The 23,774-nt window shown below is 45.1% G+C and overlaps 1 protein-coding gene and 1 pseudogene across 1 annotated transcript in view; both read left to right on the plus strand.

Annotated features, from left to right (window-relative positions):
• Positions 1 to 20,491, plus strand: part of LOC148477703 (alpha/beta hydrolase domain-containing protein 17C-like) — a 32,254-nt gene extending 11,763 nt beyond the window's left edge. The window contains exon 3 of the mRNA XM_088456350.1: positions 20,272 to 20,491. Within this exon, the coding sequence (XP_088312476.1) occupies positions 20,272 to 20,491 (220 nt within the window). The remainder of the gene's footprint in view (positions 1 to 20,271) is intronic.
• A 2,249-nt stretch (positions 20,492 to 22,740) lies between these two features.
• LOC148477704 (alpha/beta hydrolase domain-containing protein 17C pseudogene) lies at positions 22,741 to 23,241 on the plus strand (annotated as a pseudogene).
• Positions 23,242 to 23,774: the final 533 nt, after the last annotated feature.

The following is a 23,774-nucleotide window of genomic DNA, read 5'->3' on the forward strand; positions in this document are numbered from 1 at the left end:
ACGGCCGGTGGCGTCTCTGTCCGCTCCTTATGAGGATGACGAAGGGACGTCTGATGATGGGGAGATTCTGGATCCTTATGATCAGGAACCTCTCCATACTAAGGACGCTGATGCTAAGTCCAAAGTATATATTCCTGGACTTATTCGGGCGGTCCGCACAGCCTTGGTGATTGAGGACGAAGTTCCCCCAGCGGCTAAGTCTAAGTATGCCTTTTTCAAAGATGTGAAGGGCGATGCCGCAGTCTTTCCTCTTTCGGGTCAGTTGGTGGACCATTTAGAGGAGGCGTGGAAACAGCCTGGCTAAAGATACCAGCCGCAGAGACGCCTGGCGGTGGCTTATCCGTTCGCGGATAATTATTTTGCTAAGTGGGAATCCCTCCACAGGTGGATTCTCACGTGACCCGTCTTGTCCGTAGTGCCACATTGCCGATGCCATCCATGTCCTCCCTTAAGGTCCGCTTATTCCCTTGCGGGGGGGGCAGCACGGCCGGCTATGGCCATTTGCTGGGTTGTCAGAGCGATGGAGCGCTGGGCGGATTCATTAGAGGCTTCTTTTGATTCCGACTGTCCGGCAGAACAGGCGGAGTTGATTGGCAATCTCCGTGATTCGGCTACCTACATCAACGAGGCGGCTCTAGACATTAGTACTCTGGTGTCTAGAATTTCTTCAGCAGCGGTAGCTGCTCGTCGCACCTTGTGGCTGCGATCCTGGAAGGCGGACGCAGATTCCAAGAAGGGTCTGGAAGCGTTGCCGTTTACCGGAGAAGTTCTCTTCGGTCCGGATCTGGATAAGATTGTGGCCACGCTGGCGGCAGCCAAATCGGCTTGTCGGCCGCTGCTCCTTCTGGTTCTGGACCATCGTCCTTTCGGTCATCTAGGGCCCAGGGCAGGCCCAAACCACAGTCGTTTCCTCGTCAGGCTGGCCCTAGGAAATCGGTCAAGCCCCGGAAGCAGGCATGGAGTACCAGACGTCCGGCCCCCAAGCCAGATGGGGCGTCTCTGGTGGATGCTCTGTCCGTCCGGTGGACGTTGCGGTTCGCATACCTGTTCCCTCCGGCCTCCCTTCTTCCACGGGTAATCCGGAAATTCAAACAGGAAGGAGGGATGCTCCTGTTGATAGCTCCCGCATGGCCCAGATGGCACTGGTTCTCAGACCTTCAAGGTCTGTCTGTGGACAGTCCTCTGCGGTTGCCGCTACGACCGGACCTTCTGTCACAGGGTCCCTGTCTTCACCCGGACCTGACTCGGCTGTCTTTGATGGTGTGGCTGTTGAGACGGCCATGCTGAGGTCCCGGGGGTTTTCCAGCTCTGTGGTGCGTACCATGTTGCGAGCTCGGAAACCGGCTTCCGCGAGGATATACCATCGCGTGTGGCATACGTTCTTCCAGTGGTGTCGACCGAGAGGTTATGCACCTCGGGAGTTTCGTCTGTCTCGGATTCTCGCCTTCCTGCAAGCGGGACTAGATCATGGGCTTCGCCTTGCTTCTTTGAAGGTACAGGTTTCGGCCCTGTCTGTATGGTTTCACCGTAGGATTGCTACAATCCTGGATGTGCGCACCTTTATGCAAGGTGTTGTCCGCATTCAGCCGCCCTTTGTTCCACCTGTGGCGCCTTGGGATTTGGCTGTGGTCCTGAGGGCTCTCCAAGGACCGCCGTTTGAACCACTGGGATCAGTGGATCTTAAATGGCTAACAGCTAAGACTGTTTTCCTTCTGGCTATTGCTTCGGCCAGACGTGTTTCTGAGTTAGGGGCTCTTTCTTGTAGACCCCCTTTCTTGGTTTTTCATGGGAACAGGGCAGTACTCCGCACTCGGCCTGAGTTTCTTCCCAAAGTTGTTTCCCAGTTTCATGTTAACGAGGAAATCGTTGTTCCGGCCTTTAACTCACCGGGTCTTTCTGTGGGTGAGGCCTCTTTGGATGTTGTGCGGGCCTTAAGGACTTATGTTGACCGCACTTCTTCATTTAGGAAGTCGGACGCTTTGTTTGTCCTCTATGGCTTCCGTAAAAAGAGTTGGCCTGCTTCAAAGCAAACTTTGGCAGCCTGGATCCGTATGGCTATTTCTGAAGCTTATCTTCATGAAGGCCTACTGGTTCCTCCTTCTCTGAAGGCTCATTCCACTAGGTCTGTGGGTCCTTCGTGGGCAGCTCGACGTGGTGCCTCTGCAGTCCAGATCTGCAAGGCTGCTACGTGGTCCTCTGTCCATACCTTCGTGAGGTATTACAGGTTTGACACCTTCGCCTCTCAGGATGCTTACTTCGGGCGGCGGATTCTCCTTTCTGCACAGGAGTGTCCCCACCCTTAAAGGATACTGCTTTGGGACATCCCCAAGGTATCCTGTGGATACCCTATGGACCCTGAAGTAGAAAATATGAGATATGGTAAGAACTTACCCTTGTTATCTCTATTTCTACGAAGTCCATAGGGTTCCACAGGACTCCCGCCCTGTCGCACCTGTGCTGCAGATGGTGACCAGATGCTCTGGTCACCGGTTTTTCCGTCTCCCTCTGGTGAGAATGTGATTCTTGTATGTGTCCAGATCTTTGTTCTCTCTCTTTTTTCTCCTCCTCCGGCCTATGGCTTGGTAACTAACTGAGATGCCTTGGCTCGGGGGCGGGGTATAGGAGGGGGACCTAGTGCATCCTGGGAGGCTGAAAGCTTAACTCTTTGGTGCCCTGCGACTGACGTCACACCTATACCCCAAGGTATCCTGTGGAACCCTATGGACTTCGTAGAAATAGAGATAACAAGGGTAAGTTCTTACCATATCTCATATTATATATGTATATGGGCATAGGTATGTATATATATATAGGTATAACAGCCAGAGTCCCAGAGGTAGGTTGTAGCTGCAAAGCACAGAAGAGATCACATAAGGAATGACAGCATTGTCTCACAGCTATACACAGATATAAGTGTGTTAGCATTATTTATTATATATGTATTGGCATAGGTATGTATACATATATGTATAACAGCCAGAGTCACAGAGGTAGGTTGTAGCTGCAGAGCACAGAAGAGATCACATAAGGAATGACAGCATTGTCTCACAGCCATACACATATATAAGTGTGTTAGCATTATATATGTATATGGGCATAGGTATGTATACATATATGTATAACAGCCAGAGTCACAGAGGTAGGTTGTAGCTGCAGAGCACAGAAGAGATCACATAAGGAATGACAGCATTGTCTCACAGCTATACGCAGATATAAGTGTGTGTGCATTATCTATTATATAAAAGCGAAAATTTGTCCTTCTGTCTTTCTATACAAATCCACAGTTTACAAGTTAAGATTGTGAAATTTTACATATGAGCGTATTAAAACACGGCGGAGGCAACTAAAAAAATTGTAAATCGAAATGAATTACTGTTAATTTTTTATTAATTAAAAAACACAATTTTGGCTGTATGCTCATTGAGGGGAATTCAGTTAGAGACGAAAAGCCTTTTTCACTTGGTTTATTTTAGTGAAAATCTTGCCTAAATTCTTTTCTCCTAATTTAATTCCAGGACAATTTTGCCTAAGCAGAAACTCGATGCACTAAATTCAGCAAAAAAGATTCTCCAATCAATAGCAGGTGAAAAGATGTGCAAAATCTTTATTTTGGGGTGCAAACGTGGGGAAACAACTCGGAACCCTTGGGACAGCCCCTCAAAGGACAAATCTACAAAAAAAAGAGTACCCCAAAAAAGAAATGTCATTTTTGGGGTGAAAATTTAAAAAGTGGGGGGATAAACATAAAAAGTAGCGAAATAGACTTCTTGGGGGTCCCCAAGTATGGGTCAGATGTTTTTGGGATTGCAGGTGCATGCAGCAGGTGGATTTTACATGTTTTTAAAAAGTTCACTTTAGAGACATAAAAATATGCTAGCACCCATTTTCAAGTACCCCAAATTTGACTGGACTACTTATTTTCACCAAAAAAATACTTATTTATGCCATTCTTCACCACTTTGACAAAGACACTAATAGCAAGCAATTTACACAACTTAAGTACCCAAAATAGTCTTATTAGGGCTATTAGTACACATCTACATTGATTCCCTATGTTAGTGTATCTTTTTCTGGGGTACAGACTGATTTCCCCAATTCTTTCAGTACTTTTCGCCTGATCCGCATTCGCCTATTTCCATTTTCGCCTGTTTTGCAATTGAATTAGGCGAAAAGCGGGGACGCTCACGGAATGAATTTGCTTCTGAAACAGGCAAATGAGGCGAAAATTTCCCGACATATCACCTCTAATTGAATACTCTTCATTGTGGGGCCTCACAGCATTTGGGTAGGGCCTCGAAGCGAGCATTTTGTGTTGTCATGATCTTAATGTTTATTATGGAAGATAGCTTTAGCAGGCTTACCCAGCATTCTTAGCTCTCTGACTATACCAAATACGCTTTGCGATCGGAGGTTGTATGTAAACAAACTTCCTTATACCATTTTGCATGCTTTTTTATACTATGTTATTTATACTGTGTGTTTAATATTTCAATTGATTTTTGTAAACAAATATTCTTAAAATCCCGGGCAACGCCAGGTACTCCAGCTAGTAATCAATAATTATGCATAATTTCCAACGGCTCTCTATGGGCTCTATTTACTACAATCCGCATATTGAATGCGGATTGTAGTGTGATATTACCGAGTGAATTCGCATTGCGAATTCAGGCAATATCACAGGGATTTATTATAAATCCCTTGCAGGGACAGAGCTTGCGATAAAGCTCTGTCCCTGCGGATCCCATCCGCACTCTAGTCGCGGTATTTTCGGAAAAAAAAACGCGACTAAGAGCCCGCGCATGCGCCGACCCACCATCGCTGCTACCCCCCACCGATGCTAAGCCCCGCCCCCCGCGTTCGCGGACCCCCCCTCCCTTCATTACACTTACCTGCATCCTCCTGGCCTCCGGTGATCTTCTCCGGGCTTCCCGATCAGGTGATCTCCCATAGTGCACTGGGGCCCGATCACCTGATGACCGGGCCGCAGTGCACTGTGGGAGACCAGCTGACCGGAGAGGAGCCATCACCGGAGGCCCGATCACCGGTCCCTGTATTCAGGTAAGTGAAAAAAAAATGTTTAAATGTTTTTTTTCTTTTTTTACAGCAATCAGCTTGCGGTCTGTTTAGACCACACAGCTGATTACTGGTACCGGCTCCCGCCTCTGCTCTCCCCGTGAGTGGGAGCCCGGTAACCGGGGGAGACCCTGGATAACGCCACCTCCAGGTGGCATTATTATCACAGGACTTCCCCCGCTATTTTTTTACAATTTATTTTTAGTAACTATGGTCGGATCACATTTCCCATTACAATTATGGGAAATGCGATCTGCTTTACTAAAAATAAGTGATACTAGGGGTTGGAGTAGAATTTTACTAATTCTACTCCAATTGCCCTATAGTAACTACAGGTGAAACTAAAATAATGTGAAAAGGGTGTGAAAACACCCTTTTTCACTTTATTTTAGTTAAAATATTGTTAATAAATAGAGCCCTTTAACACAAAAGTTTTTTATCCTACATTATCTCATTTCCATTATTAGAGAGTTTTGTCTGATTCCACCTAGGACTAAAGTCACCAGCTGTCTGTCTTACTAGGTGCATTCCTGTACCTAGGGATAAATTAACAATGGGGCGGATGGGACTACAGCTCCAGTCCTCCACATAAAAATAGGCCCATCACCATGACAGCATGATAATGACCAGTCGCCCAGCTGGCCAAATTGTTGGCCACAAAGTAATACAATTGTATTTCTAGTATCCTCACAAAATTATACAAGGTTTCTACTTCTACATATTTAGGTCAACTTTGGGGCTGATAGTGTAGGGGCTGTACACGCCCACATGCCACTGGTCACACCCACACAGCACTGCTCATAGGTGCTCTGCCTCTAACAATAGGCCTTTGATCATTTTCAGGTCCAGGCCCATGTGACCCTTAATCCGGCCCCACCTGTACCCATCAGGAGAGTAGTGACAGCTTCTACTCCAGCATCAGCTCCACTTTCAGGGCTTGCTTGGAGCCTTGGACAGCCAATGGTGGATGCAGGGCTGGCTCTAGCAGGAGCTGCGTCCTGTAACAGAACGGAACTGGGACATCCGTTAACCCTTCGAAGCATGCTCGCGAAAAAGGGTGTGTGGCATAATTACCATGGGCAACGCCCCCTGAATGACATAATTTGGTTCATGCCCATAAGGTATGCCTACCATTTAACGTCAGGCTGGGGGCGAGCCCAGCACTCCGTCAGTAGCTTCGGCTTGTGGATAGAACAGCGGGACAGTGTCCGAAAAACAGTACTGTACCACTGAAATCTGGATGGCTGAGAGGGGTGTGCCCTCTATTGGGTGGTGCCCTAGTACGACCGCGCTGGTCAGTGCCCCAAGATCCGGCCATGGGTGGATGCAGTGCAGCTGGTAGCATCCCCCAAGTATAGCCCCGAACACTGTCCGGCAGTGTTTTCCATTATGAGGGTTTATCCAGCCACAGACATTTAGAACACAGGTATACATCCACAGATGTGGATTGTGAACTAAGATACCATTGCTTAACCTGACTTTGTTCCTAATATGCAAGCTATCAACTAGGCACATTTGTGCATTTGTTCACCATTGCTATTATTCGTATGCACTTCAATTTTTTTTTTCATCTGGGTTCATAAAAACAATCGACTTCCCATATTGTCTTATAATTCTGAGTCAGATCACTTGCTGCTGCTATTGATTAATATACTGAGCCAACTATTGGATTTAATCTGACAATTTTTTCACCAAGTGTGGCCACAGCGTTTCTCATTTATTCTCTGGGATTTCCCTTATTGGACTGAATTTAGTTCTATTTTTCACTTATATATGTTAAGGATATCTAGTATATGCTGTTTTTAGATGTTCTAGTACATGCCCCAAAGGGTTTGTTATATGTTTATTGGTTATAACATTATTTTTCAATTATTATCTTAATGAGATATTAAACTACATTTTGGTTATTTTAGCACTCCTAGCCTCCTTTGTCCTTTTGTTAATGTATGTTGGTTAAAAACATATCTGCCGCTGTCCCTCCATTTTCATTCGCAAATGCAGCCTCCATAGGCTATAGGGGCTGCTGTGCTGCCAGATTTACCCTTGTCCTTGATAAGTAGGCCATCTTCAGATAGGTTTATGGGTTATTATTTTGCTACTTTTTTAAAGAGGCGCAGTGTGCGCCGGGGACCCCAACCAGGAATCAGTGAGATAGCTGTACACTATCACACTACTCCCAGCTCTTCTCCAGGATGGCTCTTATCGGAGCCCGTATCCTGGCAAGAGAAACATAGTAAATATTTTCATATAATGAATGTATGCAAAAAATATTTATCTCATCCACATTAAAAATGAGGATTGTGATACATATGCCACGTTACACGGCAGCAGGACACCTATGTGCCCCTCGTCCCGTGGTGACTTCCGGGTACTAGATCTTGTGATACTGTGTGGTGCTAGTCAGCGCGATCATACTGCCTGTTCTCTGCTGTGGGAGAAGGATGTTGTATTGGTGAAGCAGGTATATGTAGGGGTCAGGGCCGGCGCTACCACTAGGCTGCCTAGAGCGCCAGCCTCTTGAGGGCGGCGCCTAACAAAAAAAAAATGAAGGATGTCTTTCAAAGAGACCTCCTTCTTTTACCTGGAGCTGGCAGCAGTCGCGGCCCGCGGGACTTAGCAGATCCAGGTCACCCAGCGGCGCTATTCCTGTTACTCAGCGGTGCAATCTCATTGCAGGTGTGCATTCTTCTGTATGGCTGCTGGTGATGTGATATTGAAGGTTTGTTGTGCACACGACAGGTGAGCATATATCTGTTTGGAATGGTAAATCCTGTGTTATCTGGGGGATGAGGGTTGGGAATAGCTGAAACGCCTAAGCCATCACGTCAGGACCCTATTGCGGTAAGACTACAGGAGGACAGAGACGCAGGACGCCACTCTTTGCTTCACCACCAACAGAGCCGGATTATGGGGGGGGCAAGTAACCCCGGGCCCCCCTCTCACAAGGGGCCTCCTGGACCTGTAGAAAACTTTGTGGTCGGGTCCAGCACTGCTGCTGCTCTGTGTTGAGCAGTACTCTATCCCCTGTATGCAGTAAACTATGCAGTGCGCACTGCAGGGCTGTGAGTGCGCTGAAGTAAGCAAGCCTCTTTCTCCTCTGAGGCCTCACGGCTGAGACTCTGCCCCTTTGCCTCCGTTAAGCCCTGCCCTTTCCCCCCCACTCTACCCTGTGTTTAGCCTTCATCTCCACCCACCACCCAGTCCTCTTCTCTCCCTCGAGTCCCCTGTCTGTGTAGGGCAGCCTGTCTCTCTCCTCCTCTGAGCTCTGCAGTGACAGTCTGCTGAGACCAGGACACATGATCTTCCTGCTGAGGTAAGTACAGTGGATGAGAAGTTGTATCGTGTATGTTAATACAGTCAGGGGGTTGGGTGCATTAATGTTATCTGTGGGGGTACTGTTAAGGGGATGGGGGGTGTATTAATATTATGGGGAGTATATTACCATCTCGGTGGTGGGGTGGGAGTGCAGATATATTATGGGGGGTATATTACTGACATCTGGGTGGTGGTGCAGTAATATTATGGGGGGATATTGCTGCCTTCTGGGTGGTGGGGGTGCAGTAATATTATTTATGGTATATTATTGCCATCTGGGTGATGGGGTGGGGGTGTAGCAATACTTTGCCTGATTCAGAGGTGGATGGATCTGCAGTAGCAGCTGCGACGAAGTCGCAGCCACTACAGCATCTTGATGCTAATGCCGCGGTCGGTAGGCATCTTATTGAGACACCCACCGGCCACAAAACAAATCCGCCGATGCGCACATGAAGACGCACCATCAATCGAACATCAACTGCACCATCAGACATTAGAGCAACCTTATGGTTGCTCAGAATGTCTGCGGCGGTGCCAGTGGAACTGCGTCCGACACCAACACGCCCATCGCCATTTAAGTCCCCGTCCAGGAACACCTATTGAAATTGCATAGATCTCCGTGCAATTCCAATATGCGTCCCCCGTCGGTAACCATAGCTGCACCCACCTCAGAATCAGGCTCACTATGTGGGGTGAGGGGTATAGTAATACCATCTGGGAGCATCTGCGGCAGAACATACACACACACACATTATATGGTAACAAAATACATATTTTATATAGGGAGAGAGTGAGAGAGAGAGAATTCATCTGCCTACCTCTGTAATAGGGCCCCCTGTCTGATGTGCCCCGGGCCCCCCATAGCCTTAATCCGGCCCTGGAAGAGCATAGTTGCTGACTTTCTGGTAGGTAGGCGATGCAGGGGGCGTAGCGTGGCCAAGTAGGTCTTGGTTGGGGCAGCCTTCAAATCTATCTAGATTAAAGGTTGGTGTTGCTGTAGTTGAACAGACATTGAAAACTGTGTGGCCTAATGTGTAAGGGGCATTACTACTGTGTGTGGCCTAATGTGTAAGGGGCATTACTACTGTGTGTGACCTAATGTGAAAGAGGCATTACTACTGTGTGTGCCCTAATGTGAAAGAGGCATTACTACTGTGTGTGGCCTAATGTGAAAGAGGCATTACTACTGTGTGTGGCCTAATGTGAAAGAGGCATTACTACTGTGTGTGGCTAATGTGAAAAAAGGCATTACTACTGTGTGTGGCTAATGTGTAAGGGGCATTACTACTGTGTGTGACCTAATGTGAAAGAGGCATTACTACTGTGTGTGCCCTAATGTGAAAGAGGCATTACTACTGTGTGTGGCCTAATGTGAAAGAGGCATTACTACTGTGTGTGGCCTAATGTGAAAGAGGCATTACTACTGTGTGTGGCTAATGTGAAAAAAGGCATTACTACTGTGTGTGGCTAATGTGTAAGGGGCATTACTACTGTGTGTGGCCTAATGTGTAAGGGGCATTACTACTGTGTGTGGCCTAATGTGTAAGAGGCATTACTACTGTGTGTGGCCTAATGTGTAAGGGGCATTACTACTGTGTGTGGCCTAATGTGAAAGAGGCATTACTACTGTGTGTGCCCTAATGTGAAAGAGGCATTACTACTGTGTGTGGCCTAATGTGAAAGAGGCATTACTAGTGTGTGTGGCCTTATGTGTAAGGGGCATTACTACTGTGTGTGGCCTAATGTGTAAGGGGCATTACTACTGTGTGTGGCTAATGTGAAAAAAGGCATTACTACTGTGTGTGGTCTAATGTGTAAGAGGCATTACTACTGTTTGTGGCCTAATGTGTAAGGGGCATTACTACTGTGTGTGGCCTAATGTGAAAGAGGCATTACTACTGTGTGTGCCCTAATGTGAAAGAGGCATTACTACTGTGTGTGCCCTAATGTGAAAGAGGCATTACTACTGTGCGAGGCCTAATGTGAAAGAGGCATTACTACTGTGCGTGGCCTAATGTGAAAGAGGCATTACTACTGTGTTTGGCCTAATGTGAAAGCGGCATACTGTGTGTGGCCTAATGTGTAAGAGGCATTACTACTGTGTGTGGCATAATGTGTAAGAGGCATTACTACTGTGTGTGGCATAATGTGTAAGGGGCATTACTACTGTGTGTGGCATAATGTGTAAGGGGCATTACTACTGTGTGTGGCCTAATGTGAAAAAGGCATTACTACTGTGTGTGGCATAATGTGTAAGGGGCGTTACTACTGTGTGTGGCATAATGTGTAAGGGGCATTACTACTGTGTGTGGCATAATGAGTGTGCAGCATAATGAGTAAGGGGCATTATTGTTTGTGGCAAAATGTTTTATAATGCACTACTACTGCGTGGCATAATGGGGTCTATTCACTAAGCCTTGGCGAGAGACAATATAAAGAGAAGTCCCAGACAATCAACTCCTGTCATTTTTTAAACATAGCCTGTAAACTGACAGGAGCTAATTGGCTGGGACTTATCTTTCTCCATTTTATCTCTCTCCAAGGCTTTGTGAATAGACTCTAATGTGTGATAAGGAACTACTACTGTGTGGTGTAACGTGAATAAGGGGCACTACTTTGCTATGTAATGTGACTGAGGTTGAACTGGCGGTACTATTGAGTGGTCACGTCCCTACGTCTCTTTGGCACGTACTCTCTACTTTACAATGTGTAGGGGAACACCAATGCTCATTATATACACAGGGGACCAAAATGGTGATTAAGGCTCTGCTTTAGTGTGCGCAGATGTGTCCTCCTCTTGGTTGAGCACCCTTGTCCTAAAAATTCCTACAGTGAACACTAACTACTCCTCTACAACTGCTAAGCTAAGGCTTGGTCACTTATGACACAGGCGCACGCTTGGCACTACCTTGTTGATGCACGTGCGGCTACTGCGCACACAATTCACAAACACAGAAAATATATTATTTTTTTTAGCACTTGGGGGGAGCACCCCTGATGGACAGAGCACCCCCTGGACAACACTACAGCACCCCTTTAGGACTGGGACACTGCACAGGACTTTGGAGTGGACACAGCCCCTATGGAGAACTGACTGCACAACACAGTCCAGCCAGCCCCTATGGACTTTGAAGTAGTGGACACAGCCCCTATTAACAACAGCAGCACAACACAGCCAGCCCCTATGGACTTTGAAGTAGTGGACAACAGCAGCACTACACTACACTACACTACACTACACAGCCCTAACTCCCACCCTCCCTCTTCACTGTCCACAGCCGAGTGAGAAAATGGCGCCGACGCGGGTACCTTATATAGGATCCAAAACCCGCGAGACTCGGAAGGCGGGATGATGACGTTTTGCCTCGATTTCAGATCCGAGTCAGGAGGGAAAAGTCGAGCCTGACTCGGATCGGGGGGGTTCGGATTTCAGAAATCCGAACCTGCTCACCCCTAGTGAACACTATCTACTCCTCTACAACTGCTAAGCTAAGGCTTGGTCAATAGAGGAAATGCCTTCCGTTTTCTTGGTGTGTGACCTAAATCAATGTAGTGCCAACTTTACATAACAGAACAAACCAAATACCAAATTTCTGATTATGGCACATGTTTGAATCCCCTGCAGGATGAGCTCTATTGTGTGTATTTTAATACAGAAAATGAAGTACACTTGTATGTTGTTAATTATTAATGATATTATTACTTACAGAATACCAGCTGCCTGCTTCTTCCCTAATTAGTTCTTGAATAATTTGGAGGTGTCATTTGGGTCATTGTCCTGTTGGAGGAGGAAATTGGCTCCAATCAAGCGCTGTCCACAGGGTATGGCATGGCATTACAAAATGGAGTGATAGCCTTCCTTATTCAAAATCCCTTTTACCTTGTACAAATCTCCCACTTTACCAGCACCAAAGCAGCCTCAGACCATCACATTACCTCCACCATGCTTGACAGGTGGCATCAGGCACTCTTCCAGGATCTTGTCACTTGTTCTGCATCTCACAAATGTTCTTCTGTGTGATCCAAACACCTCAAACTTCGATTAGTCTGTCCATAACACTTTTTTTCCAATCTTCCTCTGTCCAATGTCTGTGTTCTTTTGCCCATATTAATCTTTTCCTTTTATTGGCCAGTCTCAGACATGGCTTTTTCGTTGCCAATCTGCCTAGAAGGCCAGCATCCCGGAGTCGCCTCTTCACTGTATACGTTGACACTGGCGTTTTGTGGGTACCATTTAATGAAGCTGCCAGTTGAGGACTTGTGAGGCGTCTATTTCTCAAACTAGAGACTCTAATGTACTTGTCTTCTTGCATAGTTGTGCACCGGGCCTCCCACTTCTCTTTCTACTCTGGTTAGAGCCTGTGTGTGCTGTTCTCTGAAGGGTGTCGAAGCTGTATCAGTGGCTGAGACGGAATCAGCGTAAAAACTAGCTTGCGCGACGCCATCTTGCGAATGGCAGCTAGACTCCATTTTAGAAACAAGAATCTGCAAGACGCCATTTTGCGAATGACCGCCCAGCGCCATTTTAGCTAAACTCACACTTAAGTACATATGGCGATGCTACTGTTAGCATCATGTGATCGCATATTTTACCATACCTCATACGCACATTAATACACACAGTTGCGCTGTTAATATGTCGCACATTAGTAAATACATAATAGCCTACATGCGAACGCTGTTTAGTAGCTGCATGCATGCGCAATCACATAGCAAAGTAGCGTCTTTTTTCATATCCCTAATACTTACATAATGCACACTTACACAAAAGGTTCCATAGCTATAAAGTAAAAGATCCAAGTTTTATTCATTTATTACAAATGCTGTGAAATAAAGACTATTTGGTATATAAGGTTTAATACATGATAAGTAAGCCATGTTAGGTGTTATACTGATCTGCACTTTATCCACAGCTTCCTGGTATCATCGGGGTGAAGATCGCAACATGCATTCTCAACTTATGGACCGTAGAGAGTTAAAACACCAAAATGTACCTTGTAAAATGTTAGCAGCTTAGTTATGCATGCAGGGGGGCAATAAGGGGCAGCAAGCTTTTGCAGGCTGATCTGTGGCCATTTGAAGTGACCTGTTTAGCATTTGTATCACACTGGTGGGATAGTAGTTTCAAGGTGGGGGTTTGGAAAGCCCTTTTCACAGGTGAGGGGAGGAGTATGGCTTTTACACTGTGGACACCCTTACAGGGACACACTGGGAACACACATTCTTGCAAGGAGACACCAGAGACACAGGCAGAGCAGCCCCCCCCCCAGAAGGAGGCCAAAATGCAGCTTCATTTCCCAGGAGGCCTGGAGATATCTACTCATAATGGCTAAGTAAACTGTACATTAGTTAGCCTATTTGGATATTTGTAACAAGTTTGTATTAATCTATATATAGCTTATATAGATTGTGTGTAGTGATTAATATGGTGATTAACAGCAAGGTTACCAAGCTGTAATGCTTTGAATATCCCTTGGGTAGTTAGTGTATTTGTAGCAAGTTTGTCTCAATCAGTAGTAGACTTTGAGGGGTAATCAATATGAAACGTTAACTTCACTGCCGAAGTTAACGTTTCATATCGGAGTTTTTACCTACGTTAAAGTCTGGTGCGCGCTCCCGCTTATCCCCGTATTCTATATAAAATTAACGAAAACGGGAAACTCCGAAGTTGGATTTGCTTAAAATAATTGTAAGACCCCCCTAAAGTTGTAAAAACATGGGGGAACACCATGGGTACCCCCGTTTTAGCCTTTAATTGAAAGTCGGGGATTTAAATAGCCGCAGCAGGTGTTTTTTTCCCGACATTGAAGAAGTGTTGCAGAAGAGCACTTAGGTTTTTTTTTTCGTTTTTTTAAGTGGTCCCATCAAATTTGGGGTACATGAGAATCGGTACTAGCGTATTTTGATGTCCCTAAAGTAAGTTTTTAAAAATTCTGCATTTGTGCACCTGCCGCTATAAATCTATTCTAGAAAACACCTGCCGCATACTTGCAGAATAGCCCTGAACCTATTTCCCTATTGTTAATAATTTTTTTCCCTTTTTTTTTTTTCACCCCAATTTTTAAACTAATTTTTTGGGGTGTCCCTATTTTTTTTTAAAACTTTTTTTGACACAGTTCTTTTTTAAATGTCAGTCCCAGGGGTGCAGGCTATTTTCTTTAAGCCTGCGCCCCTAAACCCCAATTCTGCACTTTTTTTTGACATTCAATGGTGAAAAGTTATCCCCGTTTTATATCAAAGACTTTTCAAAACTGCGATAAGTCTTTGATATTGAATACAGTGTAAAACTAAAACCTGCGATAATGACGTCATAGCTCCGATATTAACGCAAAAACGATGTTATCGCTCACATATTGAATACCCCTGTATATGTGTAACACGTTTGTATTGTAGTCTGGTAAAGGCTGTGTTAACATTTAATAATGAAGTGAATTTGTAATAGTAGTATTCAATATGGGTCTGACTGAGATATACATACATACTTGGTTCCATGTGTTGTTCCTTTTGTGATATGGGCCTGGTACCATGTACTTGATTCATTGGAATGGTGAATTATTAATAGTGTGATTATGGCAATAAGACTGGCATGGGTTTGGTGTTATTTCAGTATTATGATAGAATTGTGTATTGTGAGTACTGGTATTTTGGCTACTATATGATAATTACTATCTGAATAAGTTTGTATAGTATCATGAATGTAACCATAGGCTGGTATCAGTGTTATATCATGGAAGTTTAATTAATAACAGCTTTAAATGGTACAAGTAATAATCGTGTATAAGATAGACACTGCAGTTTTTGTTAAAGATGGCTACCAGCACGTGGGTTAGACAATGGCATTACATGTGATACTCCCCTCCCCCCCCATTGAAACGTGCTTGATTCATGGAAGTTGTCAATTAATAGTTTTGTTATTATAGTTATAATTCTACTCAGTTTTGTTGTTGTATAGTACAAATAGGTTGTTGTAGTTATTATAAGTATGATCATTAATGGATATATGATTTACAGAGTTACAACATTATGTGAGTTTTCTTACATTCAAAATGGAGTTTGTGTTCGGAGACCATGCGGTTTGAACAATAGGACGGGCCCTAACAACCCCCCCCAAACACACCCCCTCATCAGCCATCTTGGAAATGTGCTCACAGCAGACATCTCTCCCTCTCTCCCTCTCTCATTGTTTGAAGTTTAATCACTGTTTTTTTGCATATGTAATAACTGTATCGTGGGTCTGTATAATTTCTTTGCACTAAATTGTACTTAGATCACAGCGTGTATTATCTGTACTTTGGTTTAATAATACTTTGTGCTTTGGAAACACAGGTTCAAGGTCTAAAGTCTTTATTTTACTGTATGACTGCGTATGCAAATAGCGTCAATTTTAGAGGTTTATAGGCAGGTTTTAGAAGGTATAGGTAGGAGCGTATAGAGTTTGAAATCCAGAATCCTTAAGGGTGTAGCACACAACGTTGTAGGAAATGTTCCGTTTCTTGGCAATTTCTCGCATGGAATAGCCTTCAATTCTAGGAAGAAGAATAGACTGTCAAGTTTCACATGAAAGTTCTCTTTTTCTGGCCATTTGGAGAGGATAATCGAACCCACAAATGTCGTGCTCCAGATACTCAACTAGCAAAAAGGGAGGCCAGTTTTATAGCTTCTCTAACGAGCAAACCCATTTTCAGCTGTGCTAACATAATTGCACAAGGGTTTTCTAATCATCCATTAGTCTTCTAACGCGCTTAGCAAACACAATACACCATTAGAACACAGGAGTGATGGTTGCTGGAAATGGGCCTCTATACAACTATGTAGATATTCCTTTAAAAACCAGAAGTTTGCAGCTAGTATAGTCATTTACCACATTAACAATGTATAGAGTGTATTTCTGATTAATTTAATGTTATCTTCATTGAAAAAACAGTGCTTTTCTTTCAAAAATAAGGAAATTTCTAAATGACCCCAAACTTTCGAACGGTAGTGTATATGTGTAAGAGCAAAGACTAAGAAGAAGTAGGAGTCAGGAATAGTAAGTTGAGGATTCTACACCTGGGGCCAAATGCTGACGCCAAGGTGGGCCAGTATGCTTTAAATGCCAGGGCCTATTTTTAGTCCCTGTCTGGCCCTGGTGGCATTTTACGTATAAGTGCATTATTGTAAGGCATTTTGAGCAAAGGACAAAGGACCTCATTCAGACCCGGTCGCAAGTGCTGAGCGCTCCCAACCGGGTCGATGTTTAGGCCCTGCGCATGTGCAGCGGTCGCACTGCGCGTGCGCAAGCCCCGGAGCGAGAGAGAAATTCTCTTGCTCCGGAGCTCACTACAAAAGGGCCAGCTGTCGATGTTGATCGACAGCTCGGCCCATTTTGTAGGCGGGGCCGGGGTGTGGTTTCACAACGCCTGCCGTTTTGTGGGCGAATGCACTGACATCAGCAGTGATGTCAGTGGGGAGCTTCCTGCTCGATCAGAGCAGGAAGCTCCCTGGGGCTTGCGGCTGCCTTAGGGCTACCTTAGGGTCTTGTCGCAAGCCCCGATGGTCGCGATGGTCTTGACCATCGCGACCATCAACCTGGTCGGTCGCTAAAGCTGTGGGTCGTACTTAAAAATAGAAGCTGCCGTCCTCATTCAGAATGAGCCGTCGCTTCTTGCGAGCGCCTCTGAATGAGGGCCAAAATGCCACATCGTAATGCACTTATATGTATAATGCCACACATTATATGTCCAGCGTTGGCATCTCATTCCACACAATGCTGCACTAAACAACAACACGGCACACAAAAAAGATGCGATTCTAAAATACCTTTTGCATCACCAGTTTATCTGACCTACTTGCTATTTATTTTTAAATATATGAATGCATAGTGTTCACTCTAGCTCCGGCGGCAGGCAGGGTGCCGGAGCTAGAGAGGGCAACTTTGTGTGCGCGGGCGAAAAGGGGGCATGGCCATAAAAGGGGGCGAGTCTATAAGACGCGTCCCCTTTTTCATCATACTTGGGGGCATGCCCGGCACTTACGGACATGCCGAGCAGCCCCCAAGCGCTGCAGACAGGGAGAACAGATGCCGAGCGCATGTGCCCGGCATCTATTCTCCGGCGGTGACCGGGTCACCGCACATTTCTCCACCCGCAGGACACTGCGTCCCGCGGGTGAAGACTGCACCCGCAGCCTGTGAGGGCAGGGTGCTTTTTGCCCTCCTTCTGGAGGACAGGGTGCTTTTTACCCTCCAGAAGGAGGGCAGGGTGCCGCACCCTGCTAAAACAGCCTAGCGGGAACGCTAAATGCATTACCTATGAGACTACCAATGTATAAAATCTCATTATTTAAGTAAAAAAAACACATTTGCAGTCTTATAGATAACACATTCATATATTTAAAATAAATAGCAAGTAGGTCAGATAAACTTTTATTTTAGAATTACATCTTTTTTGGTGTGCCATGTTGTTTAATGCAGTATTGTGTGGAATAAGATGCCAACACTGGTCATATAATGAGTGGCATTATACGTATAAGTGCATTATTGTGAAGCATTTTGGGCGAACGACAACCACCTTTGTCCAAAATGCCACACCGTAATGCACTTATATGTATAATGCCACACATTATTTGCTCAACGTTGGCATCTTATTCCACACAATACTGCACTAAACAACAACATGTCACACAAAATAAGATGTGATTCTAAAATACCTTTTGCATCACCAGTTTATCTGACCTACTTGATATTTATTTTAAATATATGAATGTGTTACCTATGAGACTGCAAATGTAAAAAAATTAGAGATGTGCGCTGACCCTCGTGTTTTGGTTTTGGGTCTTGATTCTGAATCTGGTTTTGGATTTTTTTCCTTGGTGTTTTGTTTTTCGGTTTTGGATCTGGATTTTCTCTTAAAATATCATAAAAACCACTAAAATCACATAAAATGGGCCTGTGTTTGTTCCTACAGTATTATTAACCTCAATAACATTTATTTCCAGTCATTTCCAATCACATTTGACCACCTCACAATATTCTTTTTTTCATCTAGTTAAGGCCTAAAGGTTTCATCCAGCTAGCTAGCTGACTAAGCTAAGCGACAGAGTGGGCGGCACTATCATGTGGCAGTTCAGCTTCCAATTTCCAACATACAGTGTGCTATACAGTGTGGGTTGGATACACCAATAATGCACTTACTGTGACAACAGTGTCGGCAGAGCAGGGTTGCTGACGGTGTCCTTAGTACATGGAATGGCAGTGCTGCGGTGCTGGCATTGTCCTCAGTGCACTGTACCGGCGGTGTCAGCAGAGCGGGGGTGCCGGTGGTGTCTTCAGTGCAGGTTTGCTGGCTGTGTCGGCAGTGCGGGGTTGCTGTCGGTGTCCTCAGTACATGGAATGGCAGTGTAGGAGTGCTGGCAGTGTCCTCAGTGCAGGGTACAGGTGGTGTCAGCAGATCGGGGGTGCCAGCGGTGTCCTCAGAGCAGGTTTGCTGACTGTGTCAGCAGTGCAGGGGTGTTCTCAATGCAAGGTGCCGGCAGTGTCGGCAGCATGGGGGATCCAGTGGTGTCAGCAACGAGGCTGCCGGCGGTGGGGGTGCCGACAGCTGGTGTGTTGGCAGCGGAGGGTGATGGCTGCAAGAACCAGCACCATCTTCTTTTTTCCCTGCATTCAACGGGCTTATGCAGATTGGCTGAGAGCCGTGACAGATGGCTCTGTCAACCAATCAGTGCTTTGCCCATTGAAGGCAAAGGGATTTTTAAAGATGGGCGCTCGAGGCAAAACCTCGAGATCGGACAGAGGATCGTGAGGTTTTACCTCGATTAGGGATCCATGGCAGAAGGAGAGATCCGAGGGGCGCCTCTGATTGCCCCGGATCTCCGAAGTTCGGGTGCCGAACCCGCTCATCTCTAAAAAAAAAAAAAAAAAAATCAAATAAAAAAATCACATGATTTAAGTAAAAAAACACATTTGCAGTCTCATAGGTAACACATTCATATATTTAAAAATAAATAGCAAGTAGGTCAGATAAACTGGTGATGCAAAAGGTATTTTAGAATCACATCTTATTTTGTGTGACATGTTGTTGTTTAGTGCAGTATTGTGTGGAATAAGATGCCAACGCTGGTCATATAATATGTGGCATTATACATATAAGTGCATTACGGTGTGGCATTTTGGGCAAAGGTGGTTGTCCTTCGCCCAAAGTGCCTCACAATAATGCACTTATATGTATGATGCCACACATTATATGCCCAGCATTGGCATCTTATTCCACACAATACTGCACTAAACAAAAACATGTCACTCAACTAAGATGTGATTCCAAAATACACAAAGCTCCGTCCCTTTTTGGATGCACGCTCCTACGGCGCCCCAAATAGATAGACTTAAAAGTTGAGAGGTATGGCTGTCTGAGGAAGAGACATGTTGGCAGGAACAAGGAGAAGCCATCGATATCTGTGCACTTGCCTCACTGATGCTGCCCCATTGTATTATCAGTCAGGCAGCACGTTGTCAGACAGCGGGAGCTGGCATAGCAGCAACGAGAGGATTGAGGCAACTTTACACAATTTATACACTGGATCCCAGACAAGTAACCTCAGGGACTGGGTTTTATTCCCAATATACCATGGATATTTATACATATTGCACTACTTTTATATTGTATACTGAAAACAAAATAAGGTATCGTGCATGACTTTGGCTTATTAGGCCAATAGATAGCACTTTCCTCTTTACCAACAGTATATTAATTGTCCCACATAAGTTCTGCCATAGTATGTGATCTTCTACATGAGCAGCTTTGAATGTTATATGATGTATTTTGGCAATTTTCCAGTCTATATATTTAGTGGCCCTATTACATGTTGTTTCTGTTGTATAATTCCTTTGTACCATGTCCTTTGCAGCATTGACAAAATCGCCAAGGTGACCTGTCCTGTGCTCATCATACACGGCACTGATGACGAGATTGTGGGCTTCTCCCATGGACTGGCACTCTGCGAACGCTGCCCACAGGCTGTGCGGCCACTCTGGGTGGTAGGAGGAGGGCACAATGACTTAGAGGAATACGAACAATACCTAGAGAGACTCCAGCATTTTATCTCTGAGGAGCTGCCCAATATCTGAAGATCCCTCCATCCTTCCCCAGTAATATCCAGCATCACAGGTACATGTGATTTCACTGATACACAACTGAAGGCTCTTACTGTAAGCCAGGGTTTCTCACACCAGCCATCAAGTGCCACCAACAGGTCATGTTTTATGGATTTCTTTAATCTTGCACAGGTGAGATAATCAATTTTGCTGGGTCATTAATTATTCAGCCTTCTTCCACACATAGAAATCCTTAAAACATGACCTGTTGGGTAAACTTGAAGACTGAGGATCAGAACCACTGCTATAGAGTAATGCAGACGACGCATCTAAAGCCCTAATTCCCCGTTCTTTCTATCCGCAATCCATCGTTGGATTGGGGAAAAACAGCATGTGAAAAATCCCTGACCCCAATCATTTTTCAGTCGGGATCAGTGAATCGAGGATTTCTAACATGATAAATTTTCCCTAATTCCCCGACCCCACCGTTGGACAGAACGGGAAATTGGGGCGATACAGTGCAGATGTATGGTCCCCATAACACTGACTTTTTCCTGTGTCATGTTAATATAAGAGAAAATAGCACCAACTTCTATGAGCTGCCTGTGTGAATAAGAGTATCATTTAATCCGTCCCTGAGTGCAGCACTCGGCTCCTGTCACTGAGGGGAAGTTGGTACTCTTGGTGTCACCCCTCGGCAGGCCCACCCTCCGCACCCCCCTTGTGTCGCCACTGTGTATAGTCAGTGACTGGATCGCAGCGTTTTCTTTAGAAACTACTGGATGTGAACATGCTGCTGTCTTTATGACGTTCTGGCATAAAGTACAGCAAAGTGGATCTGATAACCTGTGTATGCATTGTCTGACTAACGCGCCTATTACACTATATAGCTATAATTAAGGGTGATTGCTATAAGTGGGTGCTACTGCTATAGTTAATAAGCCATATAGATCATTCTAAGGCCCCCATTTACTAACGAGTTTTATCACCAAAACGAGTGATAAATTTGACAGTTGGGAGCTGATTGGCTGGAGCCCCATTTATCATACACAGTGAAATGTATCACTCGTTTTGGTGATAAAACTTGTTAGTAAATGGGGGCCTAAATTTGCTAAGGAGTAAAGTTGAATTGGTGTAATACAAATGACACTGACTCAGTACTGCGCTAACAATTACATGGAACATTTAATTAGTATGCCATGTGCCACTATTAGCAACAGCATACCTCCCAAGATGACCCTCTCCAGGAGGGACACAATGCTCTGGTCCTGGACTTCCCTGGTAATTTATGATTGGTGGAGGCTCCAGAGGTGGGGCTGCAGCACAGTCCAAAATTCAAATAGGGGAGTCACAGCAACTGCCAGTGAGTCCCAGCCAGTGATGTTGGGCAGCGTGTGAAATCACAGTTGGTGAGGCTCCCCTATTTGAATTTTGAACTGTGCTGCAGACCCTCCTCTTACCAGGGAAGTCCAGGACCAGAGCATTGTCTCCCTCCTGGAGAGGGTCATGTTGGGAGGTATGCAACAGTGTATAATATTTGGAAGTGGGTGCAGGTGTGTGCCACCAGCGATTACCTGCAATTAGGGTTCCAAGCGCCGATGGGGAAATGAGGGGCGCAGGGAAGCCATAGTCTTTACATGTATGACAATAATTATAGGGGTGTCATTTATTACATGGTTGCTACATTTATTCTACATATAAACATTATGTACAACAGTTATAGAGGTGCCCAATACATATGTAATCTGGTAATATAACAATGATAGCTGTGTGCAGGGTGCTGAGGCAGCAGCCCTGTAGTGTCTGTGATGTCACCTCCATTGTAGTGTCTGTGATGTCACCTCCATTGACACATTACCTCATGTCTACTTGGATATCTCTCAGAGAGAGGTAGTGGCTTTGCTGTGTGTGGAGTGGATTTTTTATTAGTGATCTTAGTATTAGTGTAGTTATTAGTGTTAAGTATTTTATTTTGACTTATATTTAGGATTAGTATTATAGTTAGGAGTAGGGTTCATAGTATTATATTATTTATTAGTATTAGTTTTATTGTAGTTATTAGTGTTAAGTATTTTATTTTGACTTACATTTAGGATTAGTTGCTATAGTTTTAGTGTAGTTATTAGTGTTAAGTATTTTATTTTGACTTATATTTAGGATTAGTATTATAGTTAGGATTAGGGTTATATTATCATTAGGAATAGTAGTATTAGATTAGTATTATATTATTATTAGGATTAGTATATTAGGACAGGGACCCACCACCACTGCTCTGCCAGAGGATGAGGAGGATATTCTCAGCCCTTTGCGGCAGCATAACCGCCAGATTGGCCTTTCATCCCCCGAAGCCTACGTACACTCTGCGGGAGATTGAGGCCCCTCCATCCCAAGACCTGGCACAGGATGAGCAGGTGGACCCCACAGTTTGCCTACCTCCCCTATGCAGCCTGCACCTGTCAGAGAAGGCTAACTGGCAGTACTCTCAGCGGGAGCTGGATATGATCGATGTGTTCCGCTGCACCACCAAGCGGGGAAACAGCCTGGGCTGCATGTATGTCCGCTGTGCCCCTGGGAGCCGGTACACGCTGCTCTTTTCTCACGTCAATGCCGCTGACCTAGGCCAGATGTGCAGCCGCTACATTGCCCTGGGCTCCAGCATAAAATGCAACATTTTCTCGTATGACTATTCTGGCTATGGTGTAAGCAGTGGCAAGCCGAGTGAGAAGAACATGTATGCGGACATAGAGGCTGCCTGGCACGCCCTGAGGACCCGGTATGTATAGATGGGGTATATGGGTCTCCTCCAGCCCTCACACTGCCTCTGCCTGATGCACTGCGAGTGTTGTATGGGTGAGCAGTATGTATGCGGGGGATATGCTACACTAGAGGCACATGTGTATAGTTACTAGGGGTGTGCACCGGCCACTTTTCGTGTTTTGGATCTGGATCTTTCTTCGTGTTTTGGATCTGGATTGGTTTTGCCAAAATCACCCTTCCGTGTTTTGGGTTCTGGGTTTGGGGTTTTGTGTTGTGGATCTGTATTTTTTAAAAAAAGAGCATAAAAACAGCTAAAATCACAGAATTTGTGGGTTTTTCTGCTCCTATGCTATTATTAACCTCAATAACCTTCATTTCCACTAATTTCCAGTCTATTCTGAACACCTCACACCTCACAATATTGTTTTTAGTCCAAAAGGTTGCACCGAGGTAGCTGGATGACTATGCTAAGCGACACGAGTGGGCGGCACAAACACGTGGCCCATCTAGGAGTGATACTGCAGTGGCAGACAGGATGGCAGTTTGAAAAACTAGGCCC

This window comes from Taudactylus pleione, unplaced genomic scaffold, assembly GCF_031769625.1.
Source record: "Taudactylus pleione unplaced genomic scaffold, aTauple2 ptg000699l, whole genome shotgun sequence".
NCBI lineage: Eukaryota > Metazoa > Chordata > Amphibia > Anura > Myobatrachidae > Taudactylus > Taudactylus pleione.